Source organism: Condylura cristata, unplaced genomic scaffold (assembly GCF_000260355.1).
Source record: "Condylura cristata isolate star-nosed mole 26May11 unplaced genomic scaffold, ConCri1.0 scaffold00008, whole genome shotgun sequence".
Classification (NCBI taxonomy): domain Eukaryota; kingdom Metazoa; phylum Chordata; class Mammalia; order Eulipotyphla; family Talpidae; genus Condylura; species Condylura cristata.
In genome coordinates, this window is record NW_004567109.1 from 34,020,836 (window position 1) to 34,036,581 (window position 15,746).

Consider the following 15,746-nt stretch of genomic DNA (forward strand, 5'->3'; position numbering starts at 1 on the left):
TATCTCCTCATGAGGAAACTGAGACTCAGAGAAACTATATGGCTAGGAAAAGATTGAAATTGATGTGAAACCCAGGTTTTGTCTGACTCCTCAGTCTGTGTTCCTATGACTAAACTATGCTCACTGCTTTTAAGACATTTTTCCTTACTGTTTCATAAGAGAAGAAAGCAAATCATTATGGTTCACTCTGGGAAGTGCAAACATAGAGGTGAATGTGAATGCTAAGAGCCCCCATTCACAAACAGAATCTTTATACTGTTTTTACCATGTCATGAGCTGGGAGTTGGCTGGAATGTGTGTGTGTATATATATATATATATTTACATATATATATATATATATATTTCCTAGTAAGATGATAGCACGACCTATTTGGAGGTAGAGATGAGCCACCACGGAAATACCCAGACCCACACATGTCTGTGGCTACCCTCTAACATTCCCAACCTGGCTGGAGGCTCTCAAAACAAAGCCTCCTGTTCCCTCCCAGGAATGCTGGCGCCTGGAGCCTGCCTCCTTCCCCTGCCAGAGGCTTAGGCCAACCTCAGGATAATGGTTTGGGGAAAGCAGAATGGACACAACTGGAGCAGCTCCCTGCACTGAGCCCAGTCATCTGTCCCAGAAAGAGGTTGAAGCACTGCGGGGAGACCCAGCTGACGGGTCTCGCATAGCTTCCGTGAGTCTCAGCCAGTGGCATCCACTAATGAAGCCAGCCTGGCACAGACGTGAAAAGAGATAAGAACACATGGACAGAGACTTCTAATCCCAGCTCTACTATCTCTTGATCCTCATGGTCCTGTGTGCTTTGCTCCCCTCTTTGTGCCTGAGTTTTCATCTGTAAAATGGTCTGTGTGTGGTTCACTTTACATTCTGTCAGGGCTATTTCAAGTCTGAATGTAAATGTCCACACCAAGTGACCTGGATCCCAAACCATCCTGCACCCCAGCTTCTCATTTGTAATCTTCGGGGGACAGGTGTAGCCCTTGTGTGGCTCATGGTAGCCATCTTGCTTTTTTTTTTTTTCATATATAAAGCATTAATTTGAACTCTTTGTGTAGCCAGTAAATATTTGTAGCTACTATAAAATATTAGAAATAAGGAAATATTATTTAGCTACTGTAAGATATTATAGACAATAGTCATGGAATACAACATCAACCCTTGCCATCTTGGCCACAGGTCAGAGGGCGAGTAGAGCAAAGTAGGTAGTTAGAGAAGCCCCGAGACATGCTTCACTGCAAACACCTGTGTCCCAGGCCATGGGAGGGCAGAGTCTGGGTTCAAGTAGCTTGTTGGGGAGTTTTGATTGGCTGATTAAGGTAGAATGACACAAACTACATGAAATCTAAGAGAATCTCAAAGGCAGAAGGAAGCTCAAATATCTCTAACCTGAACTATTTATTTAATAGAAGAGGAGAATAAGGAAAATAGAGAAAGGAAAATGATTTGGTGGTTCTTAGCTTGGATCCTGCATCACCCAGCTCCAGTTCTAATTACAAGCTATTTGAACTCCATCAACTTAGATGTCCCTGTTTATGTATAATATAAATATAATAATAGGGCTTCTCTCCTTGGGTTGTCATGAGTCTTAAATGTGATCATGTATATAAAGAGCTGTGAAGACGCTTTGGCAAATAATAGGCCCATAGAAACGATTACCAATTACTATTTTATTAGTGTTTCTTCTTATTATTATCATTTCTGTAAGACTATTCCTTATGAGGAGTGCCTGTCTTTGAGGGTGGTTTTACTGAGAATTTCTCCCCGTCACAGCTTTTTAAAAAATGAAATTTTGACAAGCTGTGGGTGCATTACTGTGAAAATATACCCATCCTTCAAAACATAGAATTTTTTTTTTTTTGAAGCACAAAGGAGAACCTTAAACAAAGCCTGCATGCAAATCAAAATGCTGGTACCACTTTATGGCCTAGCATGTTGTCTACATAGCCCTGGCTGCCTGGGTTACCCCTCCCTCTTCAATCTACGCAGACACATGTCCCTACTCCATGGCCTCCCACTGATGTGGCCCCCACCCCCATATAATGCATTCACTCTTCTCCCAGGCTGTTTGGGCTCCAAGCACACCCCTCTCTTGCTTCACTGTAAAGTGACATGTTTTACTATAGTTTTGCCTCTGCCTCTGCCTCTGTCTGCCCATTCATCTGGGAGTTCCTGAGGAAAGAGGCTGTGCCTGATTATTTATTAATACATCATGTTCACAGTCTCATTGCTAATCTCAGTACCTGGCATATAGGATGCAAAACTTTACTGCAGGTCTTTGCAACTTCTTTTATAGCAAATATAATTAAAAATGTATCAGAGGTACCATTTAAACAACACTAAACTGAACAGTCATGTTCAAATACCCGTGAAAAATAATATTATCAAGAAAAATACTGCCAGTTCCTTTTAAGTGAAACATTTCAACTGTTTCATTAAATAAATCCTGTTTGCTTGTATCTTGCTTAATGTTGTAACTCAAAGTAATTTTGAGTCTTGATTTGAACATTTTTAGAATTGAAAATTCCCTAAGCTGCTTGTCATCAGGCCAGGAGGTTTATTCAACACATCTGAGTTGAGGTTGCCTCAAACAGCCCTGCCTTTCTGCTCTTGACTAGTAAATGAAGGACTCGAAGAGGTAAAGATTGCCACCAAGCAAGGCTGCTTAAACAAAGACAAATACAGAACCTGTAGAGTCCAGGTGCAGCTATTTAACAGTCTGTGCCTCAGTTTACACATCTGTACAGTAGGAATAACAATAGGGTGATTGTGTGGATTATGTGATTTCCAGTGCTTGAATTTGTTTAGCAAAAGGCTTTTAGTAAGGAAGGACCCTGTCTGGCCCAGCTGTTGTTATTGCCAACAGCTCCATTAAGATGGGGAAACAGCACCCTGCAGACACCTGTCATTAGCGGGGTGAGATACACACCCTCTTTTTGTGAAACAGCAGCCACAGGCCAAGATGGAAACGTGTAGGTCAGCATGGAAGAGAGATTTCCCCCAAATCTTCTGAAGTATTTAGGCTCATTGCAAAGGAGTAAAGCACACATAACCACACACACATGCTCTTTCCAAAAGTAAGCTGTTGCTTCTTTTCTCCCACAGCGCAGGGTTGGGCATTATTGAAAGTGCTCTGGGAATATGTTTCTGTGCGTTTGTCTTCTTGCTTTACTCCGAGTGTCTGATGAGGAGCACATGCCTTTCCAAAGGAGCGAGCACAGCAGGAGTCAACACTATATTTCCTGCCTGGGCTGAGTGGGGCCCAGTCATCACCAGACTCTTCCTGGCAACCAACTATATTCTTCAGATCCTGAAGTCATGGGCATTAGAAACTGGGGCTGTGGCTGGGGGTGTGGATGGAAGACTGGGAGCAATGGGAAACCTTCCTAAGCAATTTGTAGATACACATTTACAAAGCTGCATAGGTTTGTGTTCAAAATCTGCCTGGGTACAAATCTTACCTCATCACTCACTAGGTCTGTGACTATGGACAATTTATACAACCTCTCTGAGACTAATCTGCCACATGCAAAGAGTTCTGGAAGGGATACAGGGCATGAAAATAGAACACTTGACTTTAGCAGGTGTCCGTCTGTCTGCCCAGACCTAAGCGGTTATGAACATGGCCTGTAGTACTCACCACAAAGCAGCTCTAGGATGCCCTTCAGCTACTTTCTAAACATTGGAGACAAAATTTTCTCTGTGAAAGGTAAAATGACAAAAAATAAAAGCCATATAGTGTATGTTTCTGTATGACTGGAGTCCTTTCTATCATACACACAGGCACACACACAAATACACACATAGACACAAACACATGCACGACACCTGAACATAAGTGCATAGATGCGCATGCAGTCACACCTACCTTCATCATTCCTATGTGTATTTTACATATTAATTCAAACACCACTTCCTCAGAATAACCTTCCCTGGCCCCTGGACTTGTAGTCGAGGTCTGTGCTATTATAATACCCTTCGATTTTCCTTCTTTGGTTTTTCATAGTTTGTAATTACAATTTAGTTTGACAGTGGGTTAATGTCTAGATCAGGGTAATCAGTGTCTCAGTTTGCCCAGGATGGAGGCTTCTGCAGGACACAGATGTTCAATGCCAAAACTGGGAGCATTCTGGCCAACCCTGAACGATTGGCATCTAGTCTGCCCTCTTTCTCAGCAGTGTGTAGGCCATGCTCCATGAAAGTGGACGCTGCTTTCTTGTTTACCATTTACAGGGCACAGGCTGAGCTCACAATAGGAGATTAGAAAACATCTCTTGAACCAATAAAGGAATGGTTTATATGTCAGCATCAGCCAGATTGGCTTGCCTCCAGAAACCTCCATTTTCCTTCCTCAGGTGATAATTCTCATGTCAGTTGTTAAATGTGCCTTATTTTTATATAAACTACATCTATTTAAGGGAATATAAATTTGAAAATACTGTGTCACTTCCTTATCTTTCCTTACCTCCCAACCAGTTTTTGGATGGGAAATCATTAGTTTAGTGGAAAAAGAAGCAGGTTGCGGGTTCCAGACACTGAAGTGTTTGTTCTGCTCTGCTAAAATGCTGGCCTGTAAGTTTCATGAGGGCAGGAGTTGTGGACAGTCACTTAGATATTCCTAGGGTCCAGGATAATACCAAGCATGTTTTGGGGCTAAATAAATAGTTCTAAGATAAACAAATGAATAGATTCTTTGCTCAGCCTGTAGATGTAGGGGAGTCACTAGACCAGGCACACCAGAGTCCCTTTCCCTCCTCACCTTCGAACTATACTTTCCACAACCATAAATATGACTTCATGACTTCCCTTCCTAGTGGCTGGATGAGAGTTTGTGTCATTCCAGATGCATGACGCCTGTGTGGCCTATCCCTGCCTGTCCCATTGTCCTTCTTTATATGTGATAGCTCTACATTTCTTATTTTTTTTTAAGATTTATTTATTTATGCATATAAGAACTGGGTTACAGGCCAGAGATTTGGGTGAGAGGACCCACCAGAGACAGAGTGGGGAGCAGAACAGGCAGATTGACAAAGTACACTGCTGAGGGGAGCAGCAGGCGGGTCAGGAGAGGTCTGCCACACTTCTACTTTTCATTTTTTGAGGAAACTTCATGCTGTTTTCTTTTGAGACTGTTCTTGAACAGTATATATAAGGGCACTTTTTTCTCCATATCTTCATCAACACTTGTTATTTTGCTAATTTATTTATTTTTGAAAGATTTATTTATGCATACAGAACTGGGGTACTGGCCAGAGGTGAGGGGCCATGAGAGAATTCACCAGAGACAGAGTGGGGAGCAGAACAGGCCAACTTACGAAGTACACTGCTGTGGGGAGCAGTGGGTGGGTCAGGAGAGATCTTCTGCACCATGTGTGTCACCTCTGAGATGGGAATCAATCTCATGCTGAAGTGGCTTTAGCTTCCTAGTGCTATGTTTTAACCCACTGCGCCACCAGGGAGGGCCCTATTTTGCTAATTTAGCATGACATATTTTGTTCAATTGTTGTTGTCAATTGGCTGAGTGTTTCTGGTGATCTGGATGTGCCAGCTGCTTGTTGACTGGGAGGGTTTGCTGGTCTTGTTTAGGTTCCCACCTGCAGCTGGGGCATCGGAGCCATTGCAGTGGGTTTTATGCTTTCATGGCCAACGAAGAGGCGCACAAGATCTGCAGTCCCGAGGCTGGCTCCAAGCACTGTCGCCATGCTACTTCCTCCTCATCCTATTGTCCAGAACAAATTACAAGTCAGACCTGTATTTAAGGGGCAAGAAAATGTTCCCCGCTTCATAGAAGAGCTGAGGAATCACATTACAGAGGGTGTGGAAATGGGGAGGCATCCTTGGAGGGGGAGGCAGCCAGGAAATGTCTCATCAGTTTCTTTCCAACTTTTCTTTTTTACTACTCTGACATCGAAATGAATTTATCAGAAAAGTTTCCGAAGATGAACTCTTGTCCTTCCTTGGGATTAGTGACATCCTCACCATAAAAGTCACTTAATATGCTGAATTACATGGCTATAGAATTATCAGAGAGGAGGAGGCTCCTTCTCGGGCTCTGAGGGTCACTGTTTTCATATACTTTTCCCCTTTCTTTCCAGATCAACAAGAACCCAATTTTTGTACCAGGAGTCTGGGGCCCCTATTTCTCAGCCATGGTCCCAGGGTTCTGGCTGAGTGAAGGTGGTCAAAGCGTCACTGGAAAACTGGTAAGTTGATGCTTTCTCCATATGATCTTTAATGTTTTTCTACCCTTGACCAGTGTCTTTTGTCCCACTGCCCAGATATCCAGGATCTGGAATGCAGACTCCTAGCTGAGAACTGCTGTTCTCTTAGCATCCAGACTAGCCGTGGTGCATGTGCAGCAGTAGTTTGCCAGAGGAACACATGTGGGTTCAGGCAGTGGTGACTAATGCCTCTTCTCACCTATCCTTAGCACGACTATACTTCTTCATGGCTAGAAGGATCTACTGTGTGAAAAGGACCATGTTAATCTCTAACCAGAATCCTTCAGTGGCTCCCCAGGACCCTCGGGCATAATACGATGGTTTTCTGGGTTCCTCATGTCCCCTCTGGTTTGTTCCCTCCAGCCTCACCCCTGTACTTGTCACTAGGCAAGATGGCCCTATGCACAGCTTCCCCACAGCTCATCTTAGTCCCCTTCTGCGTTTGCTTCTTTCCCTGCTCAGAGAATCCTTTGCCACTTTGATAATTTCACTTTTCCTCTAGGACATAATTTCAGTTCTTAGCACATTCTGTTATCTCCTTTATTTCCTCATCTGTCTTCCAGAAGGTTATGAGTTTTTTTAAAGTAAGGGCCATAATCACACTTAGTGTAACAAGCCCAGGGCCTGGTTCCTAGAGGTGCTTGATAAAAATACCCTTGGAATCATGGATTTGTGTAATAGGAGAACCAGAAGAGCTGTACTAGTGAGATGAGTACTATCCAGAGGTACAGGACAAAGTTGGTACAAAACTAGGTAAGTATAACTTTGCAGGGCACAAAGCATTTTTGCTGAGTTTTGAAAGATAAATAGGAACAAACTAGACAAAACAGGGTGGGGATGCTCTTCCAGGCAAGAATATTGGCACAGGAACAATGGGAGTGAAAAATAACAAGGCATACTTGAGCATAATTGCAAATGCTCCAGAGTTTCAGTTGTGGCATAAACTGTTGTTAAAAGAATAACTTACAATAAAAGAGAGCTGGGCAGGGACCACATCATAAGAAGTCCCCATAAACATGCTAAAGAATTGAACTTTATCTAGTGGACCAAGAGGAACCAGCAAAAGGTTGGAAGAATGAACTTGATATAGTTATATCTCCGCTATAACTCTCTGCCTGGTGACAGTGAGGAAAGAGGGCTGTAAGCACAGGGTTGGAGGTAGAGCGACCACTTTTAATGTGCTAGCCTGCAGACAAAAAGCCATGAGGGCTTGAATGAGGAACGTGTGTATGAAGACAGAATTGAGGCTCAGAGATCAGCAGGCCTCAGAAGGAATGGAGGAAGAAAGCTAGGGGAAATGAGACCTCAGTTCACTTACCCAATCTTCCATTTTCTATGTTATGTTGAAATCATCTGTTTATCATCTCATTCCCCTACCAAAACTTCTAAATGTTTAGCTAAATCCAAAGCTGGGCAGGCATGCAAATAGCCATTAGTTTCCATTTCTTAGCATATTGCGACTTTATACTGGACTCCCTCAAATTCTCTGTAAAAGCCTGTGGAAGCATAGGTAGACGAATGAACTCAGAGGGCATGTTCTGTGCCTTTGCTTTTGTGCAAGCCTATAAAGATGAATATAATGAACTAGACCCCATCAAACCCTGAATTGAATAAGCTCATTGTCCAAAAGGGAAGTTTAGTGATTATAAAATAACATCTCATTGCTGTTATAACCAGAGCTAGAAAAATTGAGACCACCATATGCTGAAGTTGAAATGGGACTTGAGCTTTGTGTGCTCCTATTTTAAAGTAATGTCATGTATTTGCACAATTTTCTACTATTCATTCCCATTCTATGACACATTGAGAACCCATTACTGAAATATAGTCTGTTTTAACCCCACCTCATGGTCTAATCATCCTTAGCAGACCCAGGACTCATAAATGACACAATCCAGAGGCATGTTTTAAGGAAAAGAACGATCCCTTAAACCACCTCTTTGTGCATGATGCATTGTCCATGAAGCTGTCCGTCAACAGGTTTTTGGAGACTTGGTATGCAAATTAAACATCTGTGTTAGTCTGGAAAAGCTTACCCCAGTGTTTGGCTCAAAGTTTGAGCTGTTGCCATGGATATAAGCTTTCTTTACCCAAACGTATGACAAATCTTTGTGGACGAGAATTGGGTATGCCTGTTTCCCGAGTCTGAATTTAAATAAAAAATATGACCTCTTTCTTGCCATCAATAAAATCTTCAGATAATAGTCCCCTGGGATTTTTCAGCTGGAGTCATGGTGATTTCTGGTCTTTATCTAGTTAGTTGATTTTATATCAATGAATCAAAAAGTATGTAGCTGCACTTTGGGCTATTCCACATACAGAGTTTATGGACATGGTCGTCGAGTCCAATTGACCTAGGAGGTACAAAGTGAAATTTTATAAAAATCTGAAAGCTTGTCCAATGGGGCAGAGACTGAATCTGTACAAAACAGATTGACCAGTAAAGCCTCAGTCCATAGAAGCCAAGCAAAGAAACAGAAACTACCTATGAGAAAATGAGGTGAAATAAGAGTAACAATAATGAAGACAGTAACAACAGAAATGACACCTTTATGGAATGTACTTTCTCTTAATGGAAGTGTGATCTTGTTAACCCTTGAATTACATGCAAAATAATCACAAGACCTGCTATTTATTTTGAAGGTTTATTTTCCAGTCTTAGTTCTAAGAGCTTTTTATATACTCTTTCCTTTCAACCTCCTCCCTTATGACCAGGGCTACTCAACGGAGAGCTAGCCTCAGGAAGTCAGGTGGATGCATGAGACACTCACTACGGGCACACTGTTGTGCTTGTTACAGTTATGGTTGTTTCTTTGCATGGGGGAAGGGAAGAACGCTAGTCTCTTCAGGTCCATATAAGGACACTAATCCAGTTCGTGAGAGTCCCAGCCTCTTGACCTTGTCACCTCCCCAAGGTCCCTCTTCCCAATGCCACCTTATTAGTGTATAGTATTTCCATGTATGAATTTGGGGAAGATATAAACATTCAGTCACCCTTTCTAGTGAAATTTTCTAGTGAAACTGCAGCTAGTGAAATTTTCCTAAATTACAGACATGACCCTGTCATTCTTGATTGTTCTCCCATTACCTGTAGAATGAAGTCTAAATTCTTAAGAGTGATGCCTGTTTATGCAAGCAATATTTGTAGAGTGCTTACTGTGTGTGTGTGTTTTTAATTATTTATGAATATAAGAGCAGGAGTATATGCCAGAGGTATGGGGTGGAGGTGGGTGAGAGGATTCACTAGAGACAGAATGGGGAGTAGAACAGGCAGATCTACTGAAATATACTGCTGAGGGGAGCAGCAGGCAAGACAGGAGAGGTCTGCTGTGACATGTGAGTCAGCTCCCTGGCTGGGGATTGAACTGGTGCTGCAGTGGCTACCAATAGCTTCATAACACTGAGACGTAACCCCTTGTGCCATCAAAGAGGCCCTCTTATTATGTTTGAAGCACTCTTTTGAGTGAGAAAAAGTGAATGAAACAATCCCTTTTGGCTGACCTCCAAAGACCTATCCCCTTGTTAAGAGCAGAAAGATGCTACACGATAAATAAAATAAAATGAAAAAAATAGTTTATAATTGGTGTAAGTTATGAAAATATAGTGAAAGCAAGCTGTGAGTTCAGGTGAACAGTTTGCAAGCTTTGAGAAGGCTATCAGGGCGGCCTTCATTGATGTGACTTTCAAACAACAAGGAAGATAAGGAAGTTAGCATTTAGAAACCTAGGAGAAGAACATACCAGGCCTAGGGAATAACCAGTGCAAAGATCCTGAGGCGGTTGTTTGTCTGGGGTATTATAAGAGCAGCAAAGAGACCATATGAATGGAGCAGAGTGAACCAAAATATGAATTGCAGGGATAAGTTCAAAGATATAATATGCGTTATATTAGTGGTCCAGGTAAGAATGTTGGCTTTTATCTGGGTGGAACGAAAGCCACTAAAGAACATCAAACCCAGGGGAGAGTGATATGGTTCAGGGTTTAAAAGTATGGTTTAAAACCATCCTGCTGCCTGCTCTGTTGGGTTAGACTGTGGGGTGTGTTGGGGGGAGGGGGATACAAAAAGACAGAGGAGAGAATCCATTGTAGTAAAGCAGCTGAGATCTGATGATAATATTAATAGAACTCTTAAAAAAGTGTTCAAAATTGGGGCCCTCCCTGGTGGCGCAGTGGGTTAAAGCACAGCACTAAGAAGCTAAAGCCACTATTGCATGAGTTCGATTTCTGCCTGCCCCGGAGGTGACCACATGGTGGGGCAGACCTCTCCTGACCCGCCTGTTGCTCCCCTGAGCAGTGTACTTCGTTGATCTGCCTGTCCTGCTCCCCACTCTGTCTCTAGTGAAGCCTCTCGCCACCCCTGAGCCTCTGGCCTGTACCCCAGTTCTGTATGCACAAATAAATAAATCTTAAAAAAAAAAGTGTTCAAAATTGGGGTATATTTTGAAACTAGAGCAAAAAATTTCCTGATGAGGAAAAAGAAGAGGTACAGGCTTTTGAAAGATGGCTTTGCTATCACTGGAGCAGAGAGACTTCTCCATTTCCTCTTGCCAGAGGCTGGGAGAGGGAGGCCGGAATCAGGGATCACTCTTGAGTTTTCTGACTTACGTACTTCCTAAGTTGAGCCTCCATTATTTGTCTTCATCTCAGTAAAGAATGCCATCATTTATATGTTTATTAAAGCCCGAAAATAAAGATTAAGTCTCAATTCCTCCTCTCTTCTCTTTGCTTACATTCAATCCATCATAAAGTCCATTTATTGTAACTCTAAAAGGTAGACCAGCAATGCAGCTACTTTTCTTTACCTTCACTCCTAGCACCAGTGACCATTACCTCTCAATGCATTTGTTGTTTTTTTTTCTTTAAAAATTTGTTTATGCATACAAGAACTGGGGTACAGGCCAGAGATGCCAAGGGTGAGAGAATTTACCAGAGACAGAGTAGGGAGCAAAACAGACAGCTCTACTGAAATACACTGCTGAGGGGAGCAGCGGGTGGGTCAGGAGAGTTCTGCCGTGACATGTGGGTCACGTCCCTGGCTGGGGATCAAACTCGTGCTGCAGTGGCTACAGATAGCCTCATCATACTGTGCTTTAATCAGCTGTGCCCCCAGGGAGGGGCCACCTCTCAATGCATTTGGATCTTTCTTTTCTGTACAGTAGTTTTATAGTCTCTGTTTTTTAAATGGTGGCCTTTCCTCCTTTTTACAGATCTTAAAACCATCCCAAAAAAGCTGATTCTACCTAGTTGAAGGTTCCTACTTATCCAAACAGTTTGTAAACTTTCTACTGACTGTTATAGCTGCCTGCTTTCAGAGCTGAAATCTGAGAAGATGAAGGAAACAAGAACATAGTCATAGAGTTAGGCTAACTCTGTCTAAATATTTCTAAGGCATCCATTTGGCAAATAGAATTGATTGTGGTAAAACTGGTTATTTCATTGGGAAACAAATAACCACTAATAGAACATTGTGTTCTTCTATACTGTGCTAAAGACAGTAAAGAATAGAACATAAGTAGAGAGGTCGACTCTAAAATAGGCATTCCAGGCTTTTGAAATGAATGCTCAATCATTGGAAAAACTGGCTCCTTTTCTGTTGTAGGGGCACAAAGGAAATCATCCCACAGCCCTCAGGGTTTTTCTAGGGTGGCAAATAATCAAAAATCATCAAACAGATTAAGAGAAAGAAAACAGTAAGAAGTTTAGTTTTAGTATGTCTGCCTCCTATATACATGGAGCAGCCAGCATGACTGAATAACTGGCCCCATGGCTTTACAAACTTAAAGAGCTGAGCCTGGGGATGATGGGAGAAGAAAGAGACAAGTTAATTAGAGAGTTTACTGGAGAAGGCACAGCAACCAAAAGGTATAAAGATTTCAAATTATACTGTCACCCTTAAAAAGACAGAAGGAGAGGCCCTCCCTGGTGGAGCAGGTTAAAGCACAGCACTAAGAAGCTAAAGCCATTTCCGCATGAGTTCGATTCCCGCCTGCCGCCTGCTCCAGAGGTGACCACATGGCATGGTAGACCTCTCCTGACCCGCCCGCTGTTCCCCTCAGCAGTGTACTTCCTTAATCTGCCTGTTCCGCTCCCCACTCTGTCTCTGGTGAATCCTCTCACCGCCCCTGCACCTCTGACCTGTACCCCAGTTCTGTATGTATAAATAAATAAATCTTTAAAAAAAAAAAAAAAGACAGAAGGAGATTATGTCCTCCTAATCTGTGCAGGTCCTTACAGATTATTTGTACGTTATCTTTTTCAAAAGCAACATCCTATCAGTCTTGAGAGATTAACTCAGTCCCACCCATGAGTTAATCTTTTGTCAAAATAATATTTATGATGGCACATTTTTTCCTTCCCATCACTGTAATAGAGTGGGCAATTATCACCAGAAATGTGCTAAAAAAAAAAAACCAAAAGTGTATCTGATCATTTGAGAGATCCTGTTCTTCTCGCCATTTTATTCTTTCGGTGGTCCCCCCTCTGAAAGCCACATGTAAACATGCATCTGCCACAGCCTACCCTACAAAGTGACTTTTTTATCCTTATTTTACAATTAGAGATGAGGCTTTGAATGGTAGGGTAACTTTTTCTAGGTAGATTGGGCTATCAATATAGGTCATGAATTTGAACCTAAATCACCTGTTTCCAAAGTTCGTATTTGTTTTCATTAAGCCACTATTTTGAAATGTAGATAATATTGTTATTCAGATAGATGACTGGTATTGAAAGAATAGTTTGTTGCAGTTCTCAAGAAAAGGTTGTGTTGCATCTCTTCAGGATCCCCAGGAAGCACCAGGCCACCCACAGCTACTGTCTGATACTGGGTCCTGGAGTAATTATAGTCTGAAAACTATGGTCCATGCAGGAGGTGGGTGGGGGCCTGGTTCTGGATTGGTTGATTTGCATTTGAAAGATGTGCTGGCAGGGGAATTGGGCCCCTAACTATCTTTAGGAATTGTCTAGTCTAGGTAGGCATAGTCTGTCTAGGATCATAATGTTACAGTGCACGGAGAGAGGGCACCACTGAACCGGTTCTAAATAGGTTCTGCCCACTCTACATTGGTTCTGCCATCTGCCACATTAAGACAAAACATATACAACCTTTAATGGAAAGGAACTTGAATGCAACTAATGTGTAATACAGAACAAACAAAGAATATAGTTTCTAAATCAAACATCCAGAGTTACCTGTCCCCTCATTGGTAAAAGTCCACCCAAAAGGGATTGGCCCAAAGCAAGGCCTGAAAGCCCAACCTAAGTCTAAAGCACCTTCTAGTGGGGACCCATAGAAAAGGGTCAGAAATGGCCAGACAAATCTGGGAGGAAAGGAGTGAAATCAAAATCAAGACAAATGCTACCATAGTCACCCTCCCCATGGGTATCTCACCCACATCTGTTTCAACCAGCCCAGGGCCAAGAAACAAACATAGTTTCTTCACATGTCTCTCTGTTCCATGTGTCTCCCTCAGATCACCATCTGGCTCTCCATCCTTTTTCCTTCCTCCTCAGAATCCTCTCCAAATTCTTCTCTTCTCTGCTCAGTTCCACCCTCCTTGTGGGTAGGGCAGGGAACCTGGAACCTCCCCTTTTCCTGGGTCCACCCTGTTACAATAAGACCCCATATATCAAAGCATGAGAAATACAGAAAGTAAGGAAACCTGATTAATATGTTGCATGTCTTTTTTGACCCCAAACTCAAAATCAGCATTGATTTTCCTATTCTTTCTGATTTTCTTATATTCTCTAAGTAATCAATATCTAAGTTTGTTTCATTGTCTTCAGAATTTATCTCATTTATCCCTTCAGGATGCCAGGCACGGTTGTAGGCACTTTTGATTTAAAAGACCTCAACATGTGAAGGAAGAGACCTATAAATTAATGATTGAGAAAGAACTTGACAATGTGATACTAGAGCAAAGCCAAGAACACATCTAATCCCATGTCAGCTTCTGGACCTTATTTACATTTCCTGCTTTCCATGCATATCATTTTCCTGTCCTGAATGTACTACCAGCCTAACTTTCCTTAACTTGGCATCATTTTGTTTCCCAAATCAAAATAATTCTTTGTAGACTCAACAATTACATCTCTTCTCACCCTCCTTATTCGTTCTTACTTTCCCCATTTTATTTATTTTCTAATTTAACATATGGTAGTTGCCCTATCTGGGATAGGGCAAATAGTGTCAACTAGTGTCCTGAAAAACAGACACACAAAGTGTCTGCTTCAAGTGTGTAAAGTGTGGTGTCTCAAGAAGCACATGATATTATATAGTATCTGGTGTGCTTCCATCATGGTTCATATATTACACATTTACTAAACAAATGAGCATGATATACCTTCCAGGCATGGGGCTAGGCTAATATCCTTACTATTCCAGACCATGTATGTCTAGCCATCCTCAGCTCTGCATGCACCGTGCTCTCTGTTTTGGGCATGCTTTGCTTCTGACCCTCCATTCTTCCAAACTCAGCCTATTCTCAGCTGAAATTTCACTTGCCCCAACTATATAATAATTGCCAAATGACTCACCTCTTATTTCATGCTATTCTGAATTAAAGGCACTGTATGTATTTTGTGTTTTTCACTGTAGACTTAGAGTGCTTATGAACAGTGTCTGATGATTATGCATTCAGCAAACACTGAGTAATTGTAGCCAGCTACACCCCAGATATTAGGGCTATGCTTTATCTTAAATGTTCATTTTCATGTCTTCTTTGACCTCTAAAAGAACATCCCATATAAGTTAGCATCAAATTAAGCAATTCTTTAAATTATCCATTACTGTTCCTGCTGAGTTTGTCATGAAACTCATACTTTGTTGTAGTTTAAGGTTTAGACTATTCCTTATCAAGGCAATTCAAAACTAAACTGTTAGGATGTAAAAATACTGCATGTTTTTTTTTTATTTTGAAATAAACAATTGTTTTGGTATTATTTTGAAATATTTCTGTAGAACTGTTCAAGTGGAATTCAACAATTTGTACCTGGAAATTTACTAGACAGTATGGCATAGTATTTAAGAACAAGGGCTTAATGTACAGAGAAACCTCAGTTTGAAAACCTGTCACTTATTCCTCTAACACCTTGGTCTAATTACTTAATTTCTCTTAGTCTCAGTTTTTTCCTCTCCTCCACAGTGGAGAATACTGTCTTCTTCATAGCAATGTTTAATGAAGAAACGCAATAATGTGTCTAGATGCTTACTTTAGTATGATATATAGTAAGTGAGTAAATAAATGTCACATGATATTTATACTGTTGTCATAAATGTACACACTCTCTTGTTTTAGTGGGATGGGGGTGGGATCCCCCTTTGGTAAGTCTCCACCAACTGCAGGATAGGACTCAAATGCAGACAAAAGTGGTGAAGAAAAGTAAAAAGGTCTGTTTACATAGAAAATCTGAGTGAGAGATAAAAAGTGAACAAAGGCCCTCCCTGGTGGCGCAGCGGGTTAAAGCACAGCACTGAGAATCTAAAGCCGCTTCCGCATGAGTTCGATTCCCACCTGTCCCGGAGGTGTC

General features: G+C 41.7%; 1 protein-coding gene across 11 annotated transcripts in view; it reads left to right on the top strand.

Moving 5' to 3' along the window:
* The window catches only part of FGGY (FGGY carbohydrate kinase domain containing), a 364,051-nt gene that overhangs the window by 231,297 nt on the left and 117,008 nt on the right, over positions 1-15,746 (top strand). For all 11 annotated transcript variants that reach the window (XM_004679054.2, XM_012722677.1, XM_012722676.1 and 8 more), the window contains one exon: positions 6,096-6,203. In XM_004679054.2, coding sequence (XP_004679111.2) covers positions 6,096-6,203 — 108 coding nt within the window. The remainder of the gene's footprint in view (positions 1-6,095; positions 6,204-15,746) is intronic.